We start from the raw sequence: 21,410 nt of genomic DNA, 5'->3' as shown, positions 1-21,410 counted from the left end.
AACTTTGTATGATGTATGAGTACCTACTTCATTGTAAAGCAAATTATAATATTATAATATCATATAGAAAAATTGATACCGTTATAGAAAACATAATGCTAGAAATATGTTACATATATGTGTTTATTTTTCAGTCTTCAATGAACTGGATATAAATCTAATCAAAAATTGTAATCCCAAAAGATCTTGGTGTTCACGTTATGTATATATGTTATTATGATCTTTATTTTCATTGCATATTGTTTTCTTTTTAATTATTATTATTATTATGCAAATAATTATACAAATTTATGAAAAAATTTACAATTAATCTTATATTTTAAGTATATAAAAATGTTTTTTTTTTTCTTTTTATAAATATCTCTCGTAGTTACAGATATATTCTTTTCTCTTTCTATTATAAAAAAAGAAATTATAATAATAGTAAATTAAACTGATTCATGTATGCCATGTTTTATTCAATATAAAATATATAATTGTTACAAATACAGTTTTATAAGTTCATCACTAACAGCAGAAGGAGTTAAAATTCCTAAGTCGGTAAATAAGAGACTAATATAATGAGGAGGAGTATAATCTACCAGTGGATGCTCTTTCTGAAGATCGTTTTTTAAAGTGCTCGCCATATACTGTAATGCAGATATTTAGTGGATAATTAATATTATTATCAAATAGAACAAAATATATATTTTATAACATACTTTGAATTCATCAGGAAGATCCTCTTGATTCAATGGATATATCCTTGAGAATTTGAAACTTTCGGTCAATACGTAAAAAGGCTTTTTTACCTCTTTAGCACATATTGCCATTGTATAAGTACCCACCTTAAAAAATAAAATAATAGATAAATTAAATTATATTTAATACAGTTGATTAAGATCAAACGCGTAAATTATAATTAATATATACTTTATTTATAACTCCACCGCTTTCTGCAACACCTTCTGCTCCAACCATTACCATGTCGACCTGTTCCATAATATATCCCATTGCGGAATCTAATATCAATGTACAAGAAATTCCCATTTTTGTTAAATTTTGGCACATCTCGACTCCGCTATTATCAGGGGAAGAATTAGTAACATATACTTCAAATATTTTATTACAAGCAGCTGCTTCTTTCATTGCTTGCAATACAACTCTAGATTTGGAATGAGTGAGTATTGTCTGCAAACAAACAAATTTTGTTTAAAATAATAAAAATATAAATAATTTGAAATAAAACTAATTAATTGTACAATACACATACAGAACCATCAGTGATAAAATGTGCTGCTACTTTTGCAACTTTTCCTCGTGCAGCAACTAACTTTTCATAAAATACTTTCCCTCTGTGAAGCATAATTCCTTTACATTCTGCGAATGACTATGTTATTTAACGATTAGTATAATACCAAATTGTACAAATTAATAATTATTGTATTAATATTTTTACCGGTGTGTCTAATGTCGCTAAAGTAATGAATCGAAGAAATAACTCGCTTCCAGAAGCGATAGCAGTTACAGGATTATCTGTAGACCTCATTGCATTTACTGCATTTTGCAAACAATACCTTAGCTCTTGGACTGTTTCTGCTGTTAACAATTAATAAATAAATTCATAGATTTTATTTTATCAATTAAGATTTATAAATTAATATAGTCACTTAAAAAAAAAATATTTTTAATGTAATTAATATACATATTGTATAAGACTTACACTTAGAATGTTCCAAGACTTTTAGTAAAGTTCGTATAGCAGCCATACCAGCTGATACATCCTTCTCATACTTAATAATACCATTAAAATATTCACAAATTTCTAAAAAACAATATGTGAATATAAATTAATTTCTATTAAATAAATTGTAAATATCATATGTAGAATCGTATGCCATAAAATCATATGTTACACATTATTTTGCCTGTTTTAATATCTTATAAAGTAAATTACCTGTTTGCTCCATATTTTTTCATTTATTGTCAATAATATATATAAAAATATATTTATAATTTTATTATTAATTTTTTAGCATAAATTATAGCCATCAAAAAAACATGTTTTAACATATGATTTGATTGCAGTGCCTCATAGTGTTGCTTTCAAGAAGCTTAAAAACAGCTTTTTTAATCTGTCGCTAGGATATCTACATTACAGTATGTACTTGTTAGCCCACGTGTGTTTTTAGTTAGTATGTACTTGTTAGCCCACGTGTTTTTAGTATATATGATTAATATTGTTGTAATTACACTAATATATTCGTTAACATATAGTGAAAGAAAAACGCAACAAACAAAATGGTTGTGATAGGGAAGAAGAAAGTAAGAATTAATTTGTACATTTATGTAATTAACATTAAAAATATTTTAGGTTATAATGTTATCTTTTAACAAAATAATATAACATATATAGTTTTAAATAATTTAAATAACATGTATTTTGCGTATTTTACAGTATCAATCAGGAGAAGGAGCACAGTTTATGACCAGAAAATCTGCATTGAAAAAATTGCAACTTTCTTTAAATGAATTTCGCAAACTATGTATATTGAAAGGAATTTATCCAAGGGAGCCTCGTAATCGTAAAAGAGCACAAAAAGGTGAAGCTGGAATAAAAACCTTGTATCATAAAAAGGATATTCAATTCTTAATGCACGAACCGATAATATGGAAATTAAGGGATTACAAAGTGAGTTAATATCTATCACTCTAATATTTTGTTTTGAAACATTATCTATGTATGTCTAATTTCTTCCTAGGTATTCAATAGAAAAGTTGGAAGGGCAAGGGCACTTAGAGATTTTGCTGAAATGAAAAGATATTTAAGTAATCATCCAACTTTGAAATTGGATCATATCGTCAAAGAACGCTATCCGACATTTGTAGACGCTTTGAGAGATTTAGATGATTGTTTAACTTTATGTTTCTTGTTCAGTACATTCCCATCATTAGCTCATATACCACGCGATCAATCAGCTCTGTGCAGAAGATTAACTATTGAATTTTTACATTTCGTCATAGCGGCTAAAGCCTTAAGAAAAGTTTTTATATCCATAAAAGGTTATTACTATCAAGCGGAAATAAAGGCCAAATAATAAATTGGATCGTACCACATCATTTCTCTTTTGAACCGCAAGAGAAAAGAGAAGTTGATTTCAAAGTTATGTCCATATTTGTGGAATTTTATGTCGTAATGCTTGGATTTGTTAATTATAGACTTTATCATTCTCTTAATTTGTTTTATCCTCCACAATTTAATAATACTGGTAAGATGATTTTATTCATTTTCTTTCTATATTTTATTAAGCGAAAAGAAAAGAGGTAATGAATGATATTTTAATAAGTAATACATTTTTAGGCCAATGCGAAAAGAATCTTGTAGATGAGGAAGCGTTTGTATCGGAAAGAATAAGTGCATTGAATGTACCACTTAAGGCATTAGATCCTACCATACAAAGCATAGATGATGAAGAAATAGAAATAGATCAATTTTCTAAGGTAAAAGAATATAATTATTGAATAATATGCATCTTCGAAAATATGAATAAACGTTAGTAATTATTTGTCTAGGATGTTGATGCTCAACAATTGGAAGCAGCTAAATTAGAAGCTGATAAAATAAAAAAATTAAAGACGTTATTTAAAGGTTTGAAGTTCTTTTTGAACAGAGAAGTACCGAGAGAACCATTAGTTTTTGTTTTACGTTGCTTTGGCGGAGAAGTTTCTTGGGATAAGCTAATGTTCGTTGGTGCTACTTTTAATGAAAATGACGAAACAATCACACATCAGATTGTGGACAGACCTAGTATGGACAAACAATTCTTATCTAGGTAGTTAATTTATTTTTAAAGATATATAATTATAAATATATTTCTCTCTCTCATTGTACTTTTGTTTTCTGTCTAATTATTGCTGTGTGAATATTTTCTTTATTTTACTTATATAATTCGTTAAATAATATAGAAATTACGTACAACCACAATGGGTGTTCGATTCAGTGAATGCAAGAGAATTGTTGCCTATACAGAAGTATTTAATGGGTGCTGTTCTTCCACCACATTTGTCTCCATTTAATGAGAGTCGATTAGATCAAACATACATTCCACCAGAGGAACGCGCATTGATGAATCCTGAATATAAACTCAGAGATGGTAAATAATATAATTTTAAATTGATACAATATCTTTCAATATTAATAATTTAATTCAATAATATGCAGTTGAAGATGAAGAATTATCTTCTGAGAATGAAGAAGATAAACAGGAAAATGAAACAGCAGACATGGAAGAAGGTAGCGAAGAAGAAGAAGAAGAAGAAGATGATGAAGAAGATAACGAAGAGGAAGATGATGATAAGGATGAAATTGAGGTATCAGATGAAGAAAAAGAAAAAAAAAAAACGCGAACGAATGCGAAAGGTGATTAAGCAACTGTTTTATATATTCAAATATGAATTATTTTTCCTTTTCTTATTGCTTATAATGTATTTTATAAATTTTAGAAAAAAGCGATGCAGGTGAAGGCCGGTGAAATAAGGAAGGAAGATCCTTACGAAAAGGAACGTCAAAATAAACAGGAATATCGGTTGAGAGAAAAAATGATTAAGAAGAAACATCGTAATTTGTACAAGAGCATGATGGAAGGTCGTAAAGAGAGAGCTAAAGAAATCTGGTTACTGCGAAAAAAGAGGCGAATTCACGACAATGCTGAGAAAGAAAAACATAAGGAAGCTCGTAAATTGCGAAAGTGCAATCTTATTGAATAAGTAGAAAAACCGAAGAGAGAGACGAAATAATTATAATTTTAATTGCGATAAAAAAGAAGAAAGAATTGAAAAAAAAGACAAAAGATAGTTTTTATGATTTTCCTAATTCTTATACAAACTAATGTAAGATCACTTATGTAGTCACTTTCTCGATCAGTATATATATACAGTTATGTATTATAGAAAGAAAGAGAAAGATGCCTTAGATCCAGTCCTCCCACCGAAAGTGCACCCACGCATTCGACAATCCTGATCTTTGCTTTTTCCATCGAAGGACTTTGAAGGCCAGACTTCCTACACTTTTAAACCCACGCGTTCTGCTCCTCACACGTATATACGTGCATTTATATATACATATTATATATTTACAGAGTGTGGTTTTATTACGACGATGATATCATCGAACATAAGGATTTCTGTTCTAGTATATTGATCTTGAAAAGTGAACTTTTTCTTTTTTTCTTTTTGATTGAATAATTCAATATCCTTTTAGCCTGATTTCTTTTTCTTCTTAAAGAAAGAGCTTCTTAAAGAAATTTCGACTCTTGCATATTATATTTTGTATTAGATAAATTTTTAATTGTAATTCAAAGATCAGTTTTATTAGTAATAAAAATAGAAAAGTAAGTATGACGTGTACGAAGAAAATGATGACGGAGAGCTAATTTTACCACGCTAATTCAACTCTATAATTTGGTAGATAGATGTGCGTACGTATCCATGCGAGATCCTGTGTATCCACATGTGTGTTAGGACTATACTTTGTGGCACGATGTGTACACATTGGACGCTTACGTCATTCTTGCTATTCCTGTTCCAGCTCGTCTCCGCCGAGTATCCTTAAATATCTTTGTCCCTTCGAATGCTCACAACTGGCTGCTAACATCCTAATTTTCTTGTCGTCTTCTATAACTGAATGGCTAGCCTTGAAGATCTTATACCAACATTATATGTACGAGTTTGTGGATATTTTAGTCTTTCATTAATTTTACATCATCAGAAAATCATTATAGTTGTTTTATTTTCTTCAATGATATTTTTATTTAATTTATCATTATTATAGGATCATTATTGTTTTACGTTTTCCGTCATTTTTATTTGAAATATTTCTATCTATTTTTTTTTTTGGGGGGAGAATTATCGATTTATTTTCAAATGTGATGGCGCGTACGTGGGCAGCATGCGAGTATTGGACTACCCACGTAGTAGTTTGTTGTTATTTATTTCAGATTGTAAAATCTTCTGCTTTCTTTTTCGCACAGATTTATTATCCGAAGTATGATCGCGTAATGAGATTTCAATTTAAATTCGGTCGAACGATTCTCGACATTGATAAGTTCAAAGAACTTTATATAAAGTTCTGAACGTATCGTGCACACGCAAGACACGTACGCTTTTCATCGAATGAAATTTTACTCTCGATAAAGACTCGATCGTTGACTAATTTGGGATGAGCAGGTCACTGTCTTTAATATACTTGCGGTGAATACGGTGACTTGAACGCATGGTAAGAAACTATTACCTCACTCGTCATGTTTGAAATCTTAGAAGTATGACGTAATTATTGCATTTTTTTTATATTAGAAAACTTGTCAAACAGTGTGCAATTAATTGAAAAATTAAATTATTTTATTAGTATTTATTTATTTATTATTTAAATTTTATTTTAACGATTCGATTAAATCACGAACAATTTTAATTAATTTTACAGATTGGTTATTTAGTAACTTACATTAAATATATACGATAAATAAACTAATATTATTATAAAAATGCAGAAAATGAATTCACAATATAAACTGCATCAAGAGTTGATTTGTTTAAACAGATACAGATAATGGAAGATAATGCAAGATTATAATGCAAGTAATATCTTTTTTATTATCCATCCTTTCGTACGATCCTTGTTGTATGTTTTTTTCTTCTTTTTCTAAAAAAAGAAAAAAGCCAACAAAGAAAAGAAGAGAATGAAGTATATTATAATAACAATAAAATAAAGTTTTAATTAAAGAGTCAGAGTACATTAAAAGACTAAGAAGAAATTATTCGTTGAAGTTAGATGGTAATAAAGATATTTAGTCTTAAATATTGTCATTATCGGCCAATCAGTGACATGGCATCTATGGCGATGCTTACACCCATAGGTAACTAACCAGCATGCATGGGTATATACACGATACCAAGGTCAACGGAGGAAGTTATCTGTATGAACCATACTTTCGCCTATAGCTTAGCCATTTTTGACGTCAAATGTCCTGAAAATGAAGCTGTCTCTTAATGAACATCATTTTAAAACAGTATGGTATTAAATAATTCAAGATTATACTAAAAGGAGTTTTGAAATGTAGATAAAAGTATAATCAATGATATGAAATTTCTACCCTTTCCTTCGAGACACTTAAATGTTTCCCCTAAAGGAATAAAATTAGTCGTAATGTGTTGAATAACACGTTAAACAATTTAATTTTGAAACTCGGTAGGAAACCGCAAATTGTTATGAAGGTTTTCTTGCATGTTGAGAAAGCGGTTCGAAATTTTTTTTGAAATTTGATCGTGCAACCGATCTCCGATCGTTCGGTGCCGAGGCATCGAAGTTATCCGGAGTTGGCAAAGCGGATGACGCATCGTTGAAAAGAATACGAAATGAACGTGTGCCTTGGCGAACCCGTTACCTATACTATGCTACAAACATAGAGACAGACACTATAAGCCGAATATACATACATATACACATATGTTGAATACTTCGAGAGGGTGTTTATAGTTCAGGATTGCATTTGACCAAACATGGATGAGAATGAAAACAAACGATCATTGCGAATATATTTCTACAATTTTTTTTTTAATATATCTTAGCATTTTAATCAAATTTATTTCTTAACAAATTTTCTATTTTACTATTGCTATATATAAATTTCAATATTTAATACGTTTCAGATATTTAATTATAATAAATACAATAATTTTTCTTCTTCTCCAGATCGATATATATTTCTAAAACTTGTCATTAATTTATGGTCTAATTTAAAAATATTTTAATTATAATTAAATAAAAATGTTAGATATATATATTTTCTATAGGAAATCATTCGAGAAGACAGCATGTGCATCGTGAATCGCAGAGTTTGCACGACATATCTCCTCCGTGAAGCGTTTAACGCGCACATGTGTGGATATACGCGTATACCTGCTTTGAACGAACGTATATAGATATATATGTAATAGTAAGACGTGGATTAAACGTAATGGTGCAAACTATATAGGTAGGTACTTACGTGTTGTACGTTCGTAGATTCTCTTCGCGGTCTCCGCCTGTAAGATGCCTCAAGGCGCTAGAGTTCACCGACACCATCGTACTCTGTGAGGTACTATGGACTGCAGAAGTATCATTAAAACCGTGTGCAACGTATTACTATGCTTGTGTATCTCAAATTCGTAAGATATTGACGAGTATTCGAAAAAGAGAAAAAGAGTGTGTGTGAGAGAGAGAGAGAGAATGATTCAAAAACAAAAAAGGTAAAAAATAAAAAAGATGATCAACGCGATCAAAGTAGAGATAACGCGTCAGTTTTTTCTTTTCTTTTAATTTCTAGGATTCTGTTGGATCAATTTGAACGGAAGAAGAACGAAAAAAAAAAAAAGAAAAAGAAAAAACAAAACCACAAAACTGTTAATCATTTCCTTCCTTTCTAAGAATATATAATTTTACTTAGAATTTCGCTAACATCACATTCGCAAAGTGTACATTGTCAATTTGATTTGGCGATATGTTGCTGTAGGATATATCAGACACGATCTACAAAACGGTATACACCTTTAAAGTATTCCCTAGATCTTATGAATTCCTTTTCTCTCTCGTAAATAAGAGCAACGATCCGTGATAGGCGGTGCAATCTCCTGATGCACCGAGCAACGATCCATGAGACTCGAAGTAAAGAAGAAAGATCCTGCTTCCGTGAATCGTCGAGCGCCTATCATCCTACGAGAACAACTATTTTTATATTCTTGTTTTTTCTTTATAGGTAACATAGGTATTGTAACAATTTTCTAAGAAAATTATTTTGTTTCCCAAGGTATCAACGAGTGTTATATGCTATAATATGTATATTATTTCGTTTTTCAAAAATGAGATATGAAAAATATTTTATTAATTTCGTATAGACATATGAATTATTAATGAATACGAAAGAAATGTGCTATACAATTTTTGGAGACGGGGGACGGGGGAGGGAGAGGCTACGAAATTTGTGGTTTTATTATACTAACAATAAGAAGAAGACTATAATGAAAAGAAAAATGAGAGATAGATCGTCGGTCTCCCCAGGCATTGAAGTCTCTAACTTTGAGCGTAGAGACTCTCTACACACGAATCCTAGTCCTGCCGTGGGAGAACGTCGAAGGAGGAAACAGAATAATTCGAAGTCGTTCGTAGAAGTGAGAGGTAAAGACGGTGTGTAAGAGTGAGTGAATGAGTGAAAAAGAGAGAGAGAGAGAGAGAGAGAAATAGGGAGAGGGAGAGCAAGTGAGTGAAAAGAAAAAGAAAGAAGATAGACGCGAGTATCGAGAGAGGAGTTTATGGAAAGGAGTGTAAAGGTGAGGAGGATGAAGAGGGTGGAGAGGAGGAGGAGGAGGAGGAGGAGGAGGGAGCTCTCAGAAAAGAGAGAGGCAAGTTGAGTAAAGAGAAGGATCGTTGGCCAATGAGACATCGGGCCGGTGATGACGTCGTCGTTGTCTCACCTCCAAGTCTCAGCAAAAGTCCTCAACAGATACCAGTTCGTCCGCGGTCTCCCGTGTGGACGAAGAGTTTCGTCCTTTTCCTTACGAAAACGTCTTCTTTTACGGACCATCTTTCCTTTCTTTTTTTCCCCCTTTTTGTTTTTTTTTTTTATATATATATATGTTTTTCCTTTACATCAGCACAGTGAAATCCATCTAGGATTGGATCCTGAACGGGGCGGAAGATTCGAGGAGTAAGGTGGCTGCTCTAACAGCCATGGGGACGGGTAAGTTTCTAGGATCACCATCAAGTTGGATCTATCTCATCTTTGACACTTTCAAAAGTTTTCCCTTTTCGAAAGTAATTCTGATATATATATATATATATTCGATGATATATGATTGTATTTTTTATTTCACGCGAACGTCTTACTTTTTCTTTTTTTATTTCGAATTTTCTTAGGGATAATTAGGAGAACCTTTGTTACCTTGAAAGAACCGAGCTTTTTTCTTGCGCTACCATCTGTTCGAAAACGTTCTTTGGATTTGTCTGACATTTTTCAATCTTCTTCCCCAGGGAGTTTAGCGTTTTTCTTTTTTTAAAGATCCGATCGGTCGAGCGTGATACTCTCTGTTAGTGGTCCCTTCCGGAGTCAAGGTCGAGATTATTCGCCCGCGTCTATCGTTGTTGGATGGTATATACCAACCGTGGTGTGGTGGTAACACCGTTAAAGAACGCGTTGGAGAACCTCGTACCGGTTGCTCTTCAACCTTGAATCCTCCACTCCGAGTCCTTCGATCTTCTTCTTCTTCTTCTTCTTTTTCTTCTTCTTTTCTACCCTTTTCTTATTTTTATTCTTTTTTTGTTCTTCTTCTACTTCTTGTTCTTTTTATTGCTCTCATTCCTTTCGTTTCGTTTCGTTTCGTTTCGTTTCGTTCCGTTCTTCTTCTTCTGCAGATGATATCACCGGTTGGTATGTCTTCGTACGTTCTCACGACTTCATTCCTCCTCCTAGCATCGCTATTTTCAGTTAGATATGTTTCCATGGCATTCCAAATATGGTTGCGATTCCGTTTGATGGAATTTATCATTAAAAATCATATTCTTATGGAATCGAGTTCAACTATTTTTATTTGCAATCACTTTTGGAAACGGTGATCATCGTCGAACTTTCTCTCTCTCTCTCTTTTTCTCTTGGGAGCATTAATGCAAATGATTCTTTTTTTCTTTTTTTTTTTTTTAACAGCCTTGTTACTTTGCAATCGCATAAATTATTTTTTCGATCTCTCTCTTTCTCTCTTTCTTTCTTTTTCTCTTTTTTTTTTTTTTTCTTTTTTTTCGATCTCTATACGTCCTTCGTGCATAGCGAAAATTTGTCTTTGAGTTTAACTAACAGAACGAAATTATTTGCGAACTTACCACATCCGTTTAACATTTAATTCGATAAATAAAACGTTGGTGTAAGTATGCGTTTCCATGTATCTATGTATGCGTAAGTTATTCCGACCTTTAGCACATCCTTTGGGTAGACGGTGTCAAGGATATGCATTAGGTGTGTTCTTCATTTGATTAGAAATCGTATTACGTGGGCGAGTTGCATCGGATAATAACATTTTTTGTTTACGTAAGAATAATAATATCGAATTTATATCAGATTCGCATATTTCTTTGTTCGAAAGATTCGAACAAAGAAATTAAATATTATAATAAATATATATAAAATAAAAAGCCAAAAAAGGGGAAAAGGAACAAAATATTGTAATTAATTTCAAGGTCAGTTGTTAAAGATGATAAGTCATACAACGCAAGGTAAATCCAACGAGAAACTTCTCCGAGTTTCGTCACCGTCGTACCATTTCCTTTTTTAACAACTTTAGAAAGTATTTACCTCGCCCACATCTTCGACGAAAATTAGGATGAATTTATGATTTCGAAAATGTAGCGCTGTAACATTTGACTTTTTAAATAATATGACCAATGATTATATTTTGAGATGATGACTCATCGATAAAAATTTAATCCTACGTAAAGTTCACGATTTTACTCTTAACAATTAAAAGTTTAATATAATTCGTATACATATATACAATTTATATATAAATCTAATATTAGAAGTATTTACATAGACGAGTAACGTGAAACCCAGTGTTGTTGGTGATCTTAACCGTACCCATTTACTTTTCGTATCAACGTGATCATATTATTTTGACGTACGCGAGTGCATATTTAAATCATATTGTGTCAATGGATTTATTATAATTTAAAACCCAAATAAAAAGAAAAACAAAACAACGAAAAAAGGCACCAAACGAATAAAATCAAATAAAATAAAATATGAACACAAGGATCTAACGGAGTGTCACAGCATTTAGTGAGTGAGTAGTTCTATGCAATAAAAAGGATATATACGCGGTGGTGACAGGACACGTTTTCTACCTTTTAGTGTGGTTTTATGGATGCTTCTTCAAAGCCACCGCATACAGAAGGTAACGCAAGTACCTATTTTTACCAACAATTCATTTTCAAACGAACCGCAAAACGGAAAGTTTCAACAACGCCGTTGAAAGTGAATTCCAAATGCGTTGCGTGTGATTTATCGGTACTTTTTTCTTTTTTTTTTCTTCTTTTTCTTGTTCCTTTTTTTAGTTTTTTTTTCTTCTCTCTCTCTTTTTTCTACGAAAAACTATCGAAGAACGCGAACGGACGATCGTGTTGAACGATGCAAATTGACGGAATACGATTTTTAAAATTGCAAGATATAAAACAAGATTTCGTTTTTAAACGATCGTACAATTCGTTTTCTCTTTCGTTCGAACGTCATTACGTTAAATCGATAGCGAAAGGTTCGACATTGTCGAGGTCGCGATGCGGAACTATCATTTTCTTCATTTCAAGCAGAAAATGTTAGAAATTAATGCCATTACGTGCCACGACCACGAGACCCCCATCCGGTTGATCATCGCAAATTTCATAATTATTATTTGCATAGTACAGAATAAAAATGTACATTTTGTTTGATACTATCGAATTTGATCATCGAACGAATTTATCGTCTGAATTTATTATCCTCTCAATCTCAATTTAAAAGCCTGTGCATCAAATTTAAGGTAAACGTTGCAAATCTATACTCCCCGTTGCACTTCATTTACTATTTCATTTCGAAGATTTTTCAAAATATGACTTTAAACGCATAATTCCAATTAATATTTATCACAAAAATAGAAGAAACTAAAAAATTATTATTATTACTTTTTTTTTCTTTTTTATATTACAAATTGTTCTCTTAGAACTGATAATAATAATTATTTTTATTCCGAAATAAAAGTAAATGTTTATAAAATAATTTAAATCTTTCTGTTGAATAAATATTTGAGAATATATGTGTTATTATTAAAAAATATTAAAAAATAAATAATGTAAAAAATTCAGGGTCTCGTTACAATAAGTAATTGAATAACGTTGGTATCAAAAGGAAGATCATTGAACGCACATCGTAGTGGCCTCATTTGAACCTCTCATTCGTTGACAAACGATTTTGTTACATAACAAAAACGTCTATCTCTTTTTATCTATCTATCTATATATATCGCACGCGAAGGTAAAGTTTCTCGTTTAAAGGTACTCATAGTTGTTTAACATATCCGACAAGCGTTCACCGTTGATGGAAATAATTAATAATAACGAAATAATATTTCTTTCTTTTTTTTTTTTTGAGGGGGAAGGGAAAAACGTTTACAGGTGTAAACGAATACATGATTAATAATAAGAAAAATCTTTTGATTTGATTTTATTCGTCTATGTCGAGAGCTAATCAAGTTAAGTTTTTGATTATTGTCGTTTTATGGGTTTATTATCTTTCCATGGGATGCGCAAACGTTTCATCGATTATATTTGCATTTCTTAACGAAAAATCGAGACCTATCGAGGATTTTGAGTCTGGTAAGATTAAACAATTAGTAAGGAATAATAATTATGGATGCAAAAAGTATGGTTGTGAAAGGGTATTTAGCATTGTTCTGAATAAAATCGTCGAACGTTTCTTAAAGCAACAGCAGTGAATCACGGATGTTCATGGATATGTAAATCTGGAAGAGTCAATGTCCGTATTCCGTTAACTTCTAAGCAAGCGTTCTTTAGACTCGCATCAGACAGAAATCTTCACAGTTTTATTTATTCACTCTTAAGACTTTCGTTATTTTAATTGTTTAATCCTTTCACCAATATTATTGCATTCGTTAAATTGCTAATGAAGTTTCCACAGAGGAATACAAAGTTCAAGTTAAGAAAAAATATAAACGAACGTAACACGATCATTAGTTGTAGATTATTGCGAATGTATAATATATTTTACAGTTTTATTATCCTATTTGTAGCATCGTTAAAAGACTATCATCATTTTTTGTTTTTTTTTTTTCTCTTTCTATTTATTGGGAAATTAATTTAAGATGAGTACAGTTATTTGATACCAATTAATCGATCCTGTATAAAAGTTGTATTAAAATACGAATTAAACGAGAACCTATTAGAATATAATAAATAAATCATATATACAAAAGAACAAAAAAAGGAAGGAATACTACACGATCTATTCAAAATATTCTTGAATATTTTCTTTAATCATAAAGAATGAATCAATTAAAAACCCCGAATTTATATATCTTATAATTAATTATATATCACATAACCATCATCATCATCATCATCATCATCATCATTATCCTGACCAACGGAGTGTTTTTTCTTCACCGGAAATTTGGACTTTGAACGAACGGCATTGTGTTCATTTTTTGTTTACGAATTTAAAAGGGGTATCCAAGAAAAAAAAAGAGAATTGAAGAAATTTTTTGTCAAGAAATTACATTAATAATGTAATGAATAATTTTAATTCATAGATGATCAACCTTTCTCGTAATCGTTTCTATAAGTTTTTGTCGAGATAAAGAAAAAACAAAACAAAACAAAATTAAACAAACAAACAAAAAACATGATTACCGTATCAAATAGGATGATAATGTGTATATTTGTATAGAGACATATTTATTAATAACGAATGCAGAAAAGTTAGATTGAAGGTTGAGTTCTATAAAAGAAGATGACGATTAAACTGGGCGATCTGTCAGACCGGTATTCGCATTAAGCTACGGGAAAGTAGCGAGGTGCGGTCGTTCATTGCCGATTATAGGCATCATCCCGTTCTTGAAACGCCACTATCTTCTTCCTTGTCTATCACTTGTCTTAAGTCTTTTAACATTTTCTCTCTCTTTCTCTCTTTCTCTCTGTGTGTGTTTCTTTCTTTTTAACATACACTCGAGTTCACTCTTTTTCTATCTCCTCCTCCTCCTCCCCCCTTCTCCCCCCAACTCTCTTTTTCTTCTCACTCATTCGCTCTTTTTATTTGAGAGAGAAAGGAAGAAAATGAGTGAGGGGGAGGGGGAAATGCATTCGTGCCTCCGCATATACACTTTGTTCGTGTTTATACACATATACATAGATAGATACATATGTGTATGTGTATTCGCTTATATTTTAGATTTGTATTAGTGCATATGTATATATATATATATGCACACACACACACATACACACACACACGAAATGCACAACGTTGATCTTTCTTCTTCTTCTTCGCTGTTCTCCAAGTTTTTTCTTCAGAAGAATATTTCTGGTCACGATCCAGTACACCTTTTGACCTTCCAAGTCGCATACCTTGATACCTCAAGCGTACCCGATGTGCCACCGGAAGTAGATCCATCCACGAAAATGTAAAGATGAGTCAATGAGAATAATGAACACGTTATTCTTGGAATATAAATTATAATTATTCGGAATTGTATATATTATCGTTTATCATCAATTGTAAATATCGTTCCAATTTGCTAATTAATCGTTCTTGATATCTAGATACATTATAATCGAGGATCTTTCGATCATAATTAATTACATACATATATACGTGAGTCCTACGAAGAAATTTCATTCTAGAAAGTTATGCTAATCGAATTCATTTACTTTTTTTTTCTTTTTTTTTGTATATTATTCCTCGCGAACGAATTTAATCCATTTGATATTAATTTTATAGATTTTTTTTTACGATTTTAAGAAACTATCAAGATTTTATTATTATTATTATTATTTTCGTGTGTGTGTATGTGTATTTTTTTTTTTTTAATGAAACGTAATGCATGATTTTTTAGTATTTTTATTATTCTAAATATATAAATCGTTCTTCCAGTTTTATTTCTTGCAAGTTTCAACCACTGTGTGTGAGTTGAGGCGCCATTACTAGTCTCCAGTTCGCCCTCTTCTTGTCCTTCGCCCTTTCCTTTTATTCCTTTTCTTTTTCTTCTTCTTCTTCTTCTTCTTCTTTTGCTACTACTACTACTACTACTACTAATACTACTACTACTATTTAAACTACTATGACTACTATACTACTACATAACTAGTGTATGTATTTACTACATTACTACCACGTTTGCAGTATCTTCTTGTTATCGTGCCGGTTTCTACGAGTCAAGGACCGTTCTCAAGGAGGTCGCTCCTTTTAACCAACCTAACAACTTATATACCGGGCCTTTGTGTGTGTGTGTGCCTTCGTATAAATATTATTCTAATCTATTATCATTCTCTCACACACACACACACATGAATATATCCATCTAATTAATTTTGTTTCTTGATTTTTCGTTCAATGTGAAATCTTTTTCTTCCCATCGTTCAAATACTCGAAATATTTTCCGAAAAAGAAAAGAAAAGAAAAGAAATAAAATAAAATAAGATTAAAGAATAAAGAAAAATATCGGGAAGAAATTGAAAAAGGAAATTGAATGTATCATAAAAATGTAATATTCATTTTCATCGGAGTCAATCGATTAACGTGATTCCGTCAGGATATATTATTTGATCTTTCGACGGAAGCTGTGATAAATAGATGCGGTAAACGTCACTTTGTAAAAGATACGTATTCGAATTAACGTGATAAGATTGATGTGTAACTCTCTTCCTATTTTAATGACGCCATCCTCTTTCTCTGTACGCATCCTTCGACACATTCTCGGTGTAAAACGGACACGGTCTCTCATCTTGAACTCTGATCCTTTAACGGTTACGACGCAATTATTCGTACCTCTGTAGATGGCAGTGTCAAAGTTCATGACGCGAATAAACTGGCCACTTTTCCTACCTTACATTAGTTTTCCGTTAGGTAAACTTTCATTCTATTTTTTTTTTGTGTCCAACCAATAACGTATATATGTATATATATATATATATTTATTCAACATCGTAAACGGGTTTTATTAATTTTCTCGTATATTTAATCGTCTTTACGTTATATTACGTAATCCATAAGATAATCATAAATAAACATCTACGCATTTGAATTTATAATCTCGAACGCGTTGTTTTCCGTTTGAGGAAGGTTTCTTTTTCTTTTTTTTCCTTTTTTTGCTTCTTACGTTACTCGTTTACTGTTATTAAAAAAAAACGGGATAATTTGTCATAAGTTTGTATAATATAATCGCATTTAATTACGTCGATACAATACTAACGTGTTTGTCTAACGTATTCGAACGGTTATTACCATATACGGATAAAAGATTACTGTTAGGAATAGAAGTGGTGTTTATAAATTGAAAATACAATCATCTTAGTTCAATTATTTATTTTCTTTTTTCTTCTCTTTTTAGTTGTATCAATTAGATAAAAATCATAATTGGGCATAGACAGTATCCTTTTACTTTATTTTATGCATATATATATATATATGCATGTGTAATCGTTTATTATTTTATAGAAGGAAAGATTTAAGATGCTCTTTGTTCTTTTGATTCAACCGACAGAATGATTTTCCACGGTTCTGTTATAGATTATATCTTTCATGGTCAGCAGTACCATATTTATTATCTCTTGTAAATACACAATATAATTTAGTGTACATCCTTTGGATTTAATTATTAAATAAAATAAATTCAAGAAATTAGAAATTTAATGTATATATATATATATATATATATTTATATCACGTGTGATAATTAAAATTGGAACAAAATTAATTATAAACAAAATTGATTGTATAAAATATGATGCATTTTATATAATAATATAAATCATTGAAATGTAAGATAAATTATAAAATTCATTCCTGTTGTGATAAATAATGTATACTGATTAGAATTATTTTTGGGTTGACTTCATTATCTTCAGATTAACGATCGATTGCATGGTCAGGGTTGTCTTTCTTCTTTCAATCATTATATATATATATACTTTGAATGAAGTACTGCTATGTTAAATTAGCATCGTGCATACCGATGACGTAATCGTCGGTTAGACAATAATCACAATCGTGAGTGCATAATACCAGTGACGTTGCTTGTCTCTCGTTTTCTCATCGAAACCTTGTGCATTTCATACAAATGACGACAAGGAAACGTTCGTTTCACGGTTATAAAAGAAAAAAAATCATCTTCGATTGATTCTTCTATGATCAATCACATAAATGCATTCTCACTTAGATGCCGTAATCGATCATTTGTCAAAACGATTAACTTCGCGATACAACAAAAATATAATAAAATTGTTCAAATGAAATATAGAATCGTTTTATGTCATTATAAATATTAATTATTAATTTTTAATTAATTATTGTTTAATAATAATGATTATTAATATTAATATAAATATTATTATATAGTTTAATACACAATTATTATTAATTATATTATATTAAATGTTATTTGCATAGATCAGGTGATTCCACTTTATTGTATTTAAATTTAAAACGTATACCTCGTTAATTATTGATCGGATACGTCAAAATATTGATTTTCTAGTTTTCTATTGATACATACAAACGTAATTAATTTCGTCAATTGTATTGACTAACATAAAATTCTTTTCAAATCCAAATTTGGTTAGGATATCCATGCAGGGGCGTTAAAACCTCGTGTGTTCGGCCTTAACACCCAACTCGCGTTACTTGGTGTAACTTAAAGGAACTTTCACTTTGCAACAGAATAATTCTGTCTCGCTTCGTTCGTCTCTCTTTCTCTTTTTCTTTTTTTTTCTTTTTTTTATTTCTTTCTGTCTTCTTTTTTTTTGTTGGAAAACAAAGTGGGCGTAAGTTTTAGGCACAAATCGTTTCTTGTTTCTTTTGTATCTTTGTTGATTCATGCCGGATGTTGCAACAGGCATGTTGTGTTTTAGATGTATGCGTTTAGAATATCTTAACGTTTTAATCCGATGAATAGAGATAGATAGTTTTACAAATGCATAGAAATGAATCAGATAGATCGAGGACGTGTTTCTCTTGGCATAAATACTTTGCCAAATCCAACGATTCTCGTTTCATTTCACCTATTTCCTTTAACTTGTAACATTAGAACACACATCGTGAAAATTTTACAATGCAGTACAGAAATTAATTTAACTATTATATATATTTGTATGTGTTGTGTATAAAAAATTATTTTTAATTAAACGATAGGAAGTTATTATTCGTATTTGAATTGATTATTAAGACATTAACTCGTAATAGTTTATAATTAGACGCACATTATAATACGCGAGTATTCGATGTCAGGGAAAAAGTTAATAATATTAGAAAGACAACTTAATGAAGAAGAGATTAATTTAACGACGAGATAAAATCTGCGAAGAAGGAAGAGAGACGACAGGTGCATCGTACTCGTACGCCCTTCAATATTGCAATCTTTTCTTCTTCCTTATATACCGCCATTTTATTTTCTTCCTATTGGTGAATCAACAAATTATTCCCCTCCTCCCACCCCTCCCACCTTTTCCTCTACTTATTCATTCATCAAATACCTTTACGTTTATCGTCATGTTTTAATGATCATTAAAATTTATTCTAAAAACGTAACAACACGAGAGATGGGTTTTTTCTTTTAAACAAAACCATATAAAAAAAGATCTAATATTTTTGGGGGGATTAAGTTTGTTACGGTTCGAAAACATCGACATCATGCCGAGTTGCCGGTGGAACAGGTGTTTGATCGTGAATTTAGTTGTTACGAAGGGGAACATGCGGGAGTCGTTTCTTATGGTTTGAAATCCTTGTGTTATTCCCGTTAAACTCGTATACCAGTTGTCATGTATTTTTACGAAAACTAAAACACGACTAGTCTACATTCTTCTTCTTCTTCTGCTCCTTCTTCTTCTTCTTCTTCTTGACAAATATGTTTAAATCATCAATAAATAACAAGAAATATTGTAAATTATTTTGGAATCGTTCGTATCTCGTTAATATTACATTAGATCGATTCGTATGAAATAAATAATAATAATAATTGATGTCACATAGTTTTATAAATTATCATAGAATATTTGATTGTTCACAGCAAAGATGAAACATCTTTGGCCGTTGTTACTGGCATGGGTACTTCTTTATTCATGTCCCGTAAGTATTTGTTTGGAAAAATTGTAATCAGAAATTGAATATGCAGATATTACCCAGGTATATCTCGTGTTTTTTCTAATATTTTTCTTTTTAGGTCGAATCTTTGAAAGGATTAAGACGAGAAGTATTTTTTCTCAACCTGGAGGACGGTTACTTCGGTTGTCAGGTGAACGAATCAACGGATGTTCTGCAATTGCTCGAACTCTCGAAACTCTGCGATCACAAAGTCGATTGTTATCAGGGTACAGATGAGCAACGTGAAAGACTCAAGTGTACAGGTGAGATCGTTTTACGGTCGATATATTCTCATGGTTCTGTTGGTTTACTTCTATTTTTCTTCTTCTTCTTCTTTTTTCCTTTTTTCTTTTTTTTTTTCCTTTTCACGTGAAAAACTATGTCAAAGATAATGATTGCGTTGTAAAAAAAAAAGAAGAAGAAAAAGATAAGAAAAAAAGAAAACAGAAAAGAAAAAAAAACCACAATCTTTTCTCATATCCCGGAAGAAAGATGAGAGGTAGCAGCTTATTGTATAATCATGTGACTATGAAAAATAATCTCGGAGACGATACGCAACGTGAATTTACTTACTACCGTTAACTTTTCTATCCTTTTCCTTGTGTGTCACTTTAATAATATACCACGAGATTATTAAATAGAATTAGTATCTTTTTTATTTAAAAAAAAAAAAAAAAGAAAAATGCCGTATTTTTTTACGATAACAATTCTTTAATAATAATAATAATAGTAATTTATATTTTTGTTTTATAGACGATTGTACGAAAGAAGATGGTACGAAATGTTTGAACGGTGTGTGTTTAGATTCGGTATGCCATTGCAACGATGGTTTTGGTGGTTGCAATTGTCAAGTTCCAGGTCAGTTTAAAAATCGTAACAATTTATTCGCAATAATATCGTGAACATATATACGAACGTTAAATTGTCATTTTATTTTAGACGAGAACGAGTGTAAATACAGACCCTGTGATATTTTTGCTCATTGTACGAATACTCTCGGTAGTTTTCAATGTTCCTGTTATCCTGGCTACAAAGGTGACGGTTTTCAATGCGAAGGTACGCATAAGGGAATATCGTTTGTTTAATTTAATTAAAAAAAAAAACAATAATGATACGAACGCGTTTTTTTTTCCTGTCATAATAATATATAATAATTGTAAAATATATCTTTTAATTTTATTTGTAGATATTAACGAATGCGAAGTGCCAGCTATAGCGGCACGTTGCGTAGAAAATGCGGAATGTTGTAATCTTCCGTCAAATTTTCTATGCAAGTGTAAATCCGGATATATAGGTGACGGTGAAGTACATTGCGAGGATGTCGACGAATGTACTATACCTGGTGCGTGTGCTAACAATGCCTTGTGCCATAATATTCCTGGTAATTATACCTGTTCGTGTCAAGATGGATTCACGGGAGACCCTTACGACAACGTATGTTTCATATTTTTATTTTTATTTGATTTTATTTGATTTTATTTTTCATTACTTTTTTTTTCATCAAACTTTGAA

At 31.0% G+C, this 21,410-nt stretch overlaps 3 protein-coding genes and 1 long non-coding RNA gene across 5 annotated transcripts in view; 3 read left to right on the top strand and 1 right to left on the bottom strand.

The window, feature by feature from the left end:
* Positions 1 to 437: 437 nt before the first annotated feature.
* On the bottom strand, positions 438 to 1,977 carry LOC122525448 (translation initiation factor eIF-2B subunit alpha). 2 transcript variants are annotated; one of them, XM_043648272.1, is made up of 7 exons: positions 1,937 to 1,977; positions 1,703 to 1,804; positions 1,439 to 1,578; positions 1,253 to 1,369; positions 913 to 1,170; positions 702 to 827; positions 438 to 629 (listed from the first exon to the last, which is right to left on the bottom strand). In XM_043648272.1, the coding sequence occupies exons 1-7, from the start codon at positions 1,947 to 1,949 to the stop codon at positions 480 to 482; spliced, it is 906 nt and encodes a 301-aa protein (XP_043504207.1). In that variant the 5' UTR covers positions 1,950 to 1,977; the 3' UTR covers positions 438 to 479. The 2 variants fall into 2 exon arrangements, with proteins under 2 accessions (XP_043504207.1, XP_043504208.1); XM_043648273.1 differs by lacking the exon at positions 1,937 to 1,977 and having other exon boundaries at positions 1,439 to 1,575; positions 1,703 to 1,802.
* Positions 1,978 to 2,204: 227 nt separating this feature from the next.
* Positions 2,205 to 4,804, top strand: LOC122525459 (pescadillo homolog). The gene is given in 9 exon segments (XM_043648287.1): positions 2,205 to 2,304; positions 2,438 to 2,671; positions 2,742 to 3,060; positions 3,063 to 3,248; positions 3,341 to 3,480; positions 3,553 to 3,812; positions 3,946 to 4,133; positions 4,202 to 4,392; positions 4,483 to 4,804. Coding segments are annotated over 9 exon segments (1,806 nt in total). The 5' UTR covers positions 2,205 to 2,280; the 3' UTR covers positions 4,747 to 4,804.
* A 1,156-nt stretch (positions 4,805 to 5,960) lies between these two features.
* On the top strand, positions 5,961 to 7,190 carry LOC122525469. The gene is made up of 2 exons (XR_006305798.1): positions 5,961 to 6,253; positions 6,458 to 7,190. It is a non-coding gene; the product is annotated as an uncharacterized LOC122525469 (long non-coding RNA).
* A 2,349-nt stretch (positions 7,191 to 9,539) lies between these two features.
* LOC122525418 overlaps positions 9,540 to 21,410 on the top strand; it is an 86,427-nt gene continuing 74,556 nt past the window's right edge. The window contains 6 exon segments of the mRNA XM_043648206.1: positions 9,540 to 9,749; positions 19,825 to 19,883; positions 19,978 to 20,161; positions 20,652 to 20,756; positions 20,838 to 20,954; positions 21,085 to 21,332. Of these exon segments, the coding sequence (XP_043504141.1) occupies positions 9,740 to 9,749; positions 19,825 to 19,883; positions 19,978 to 20,161; positions 20,652 to 20,756; positions 20,838 to 20,954; positions 21,085 to 21,332 (723 nt within the window). The 5' untranslated portion in view covers positions 9,540 to 9,739.

This window comes from Polistes fuscatus, unplaced genomic scaffold (genome assembly GCF_010416935.1).
Source record: "Polistes fuscatus isolate 324 unplaced genomic scaffold, CU_Pfus_HIC Scaffold9, whole genome shotgun sequence".
Classification (NCBI taxonomy): Eukaryota; Metazoa; Arthropoda; class Insecta; order Hymenoptera; family Vespidae; genus Polistes; species Polistes fuscatus.
Note: the sequence above shows the minus strand (reverse complement) of the source record. Positions and strands in the feature narration are given on the sequence as shown.

Coding starts and splice junctions, on each gene's coding strand:
- LOC122525448 (XM_043648272.1), bottom strand. Junction 1,579..1,702: donor AGTCTTGGAACATTCTAAGT/GTAAGTCTTATA, acceptor AATTGTTAACAG/CAGAAACAGTCCAAGAGCTA. Junction 630..701: donor ATCTTCCTGATGAATTCAAA/GTATGTTATAAA, acceptor TCTGCATTACAG/TATATGGCGAGCACTTTAAA.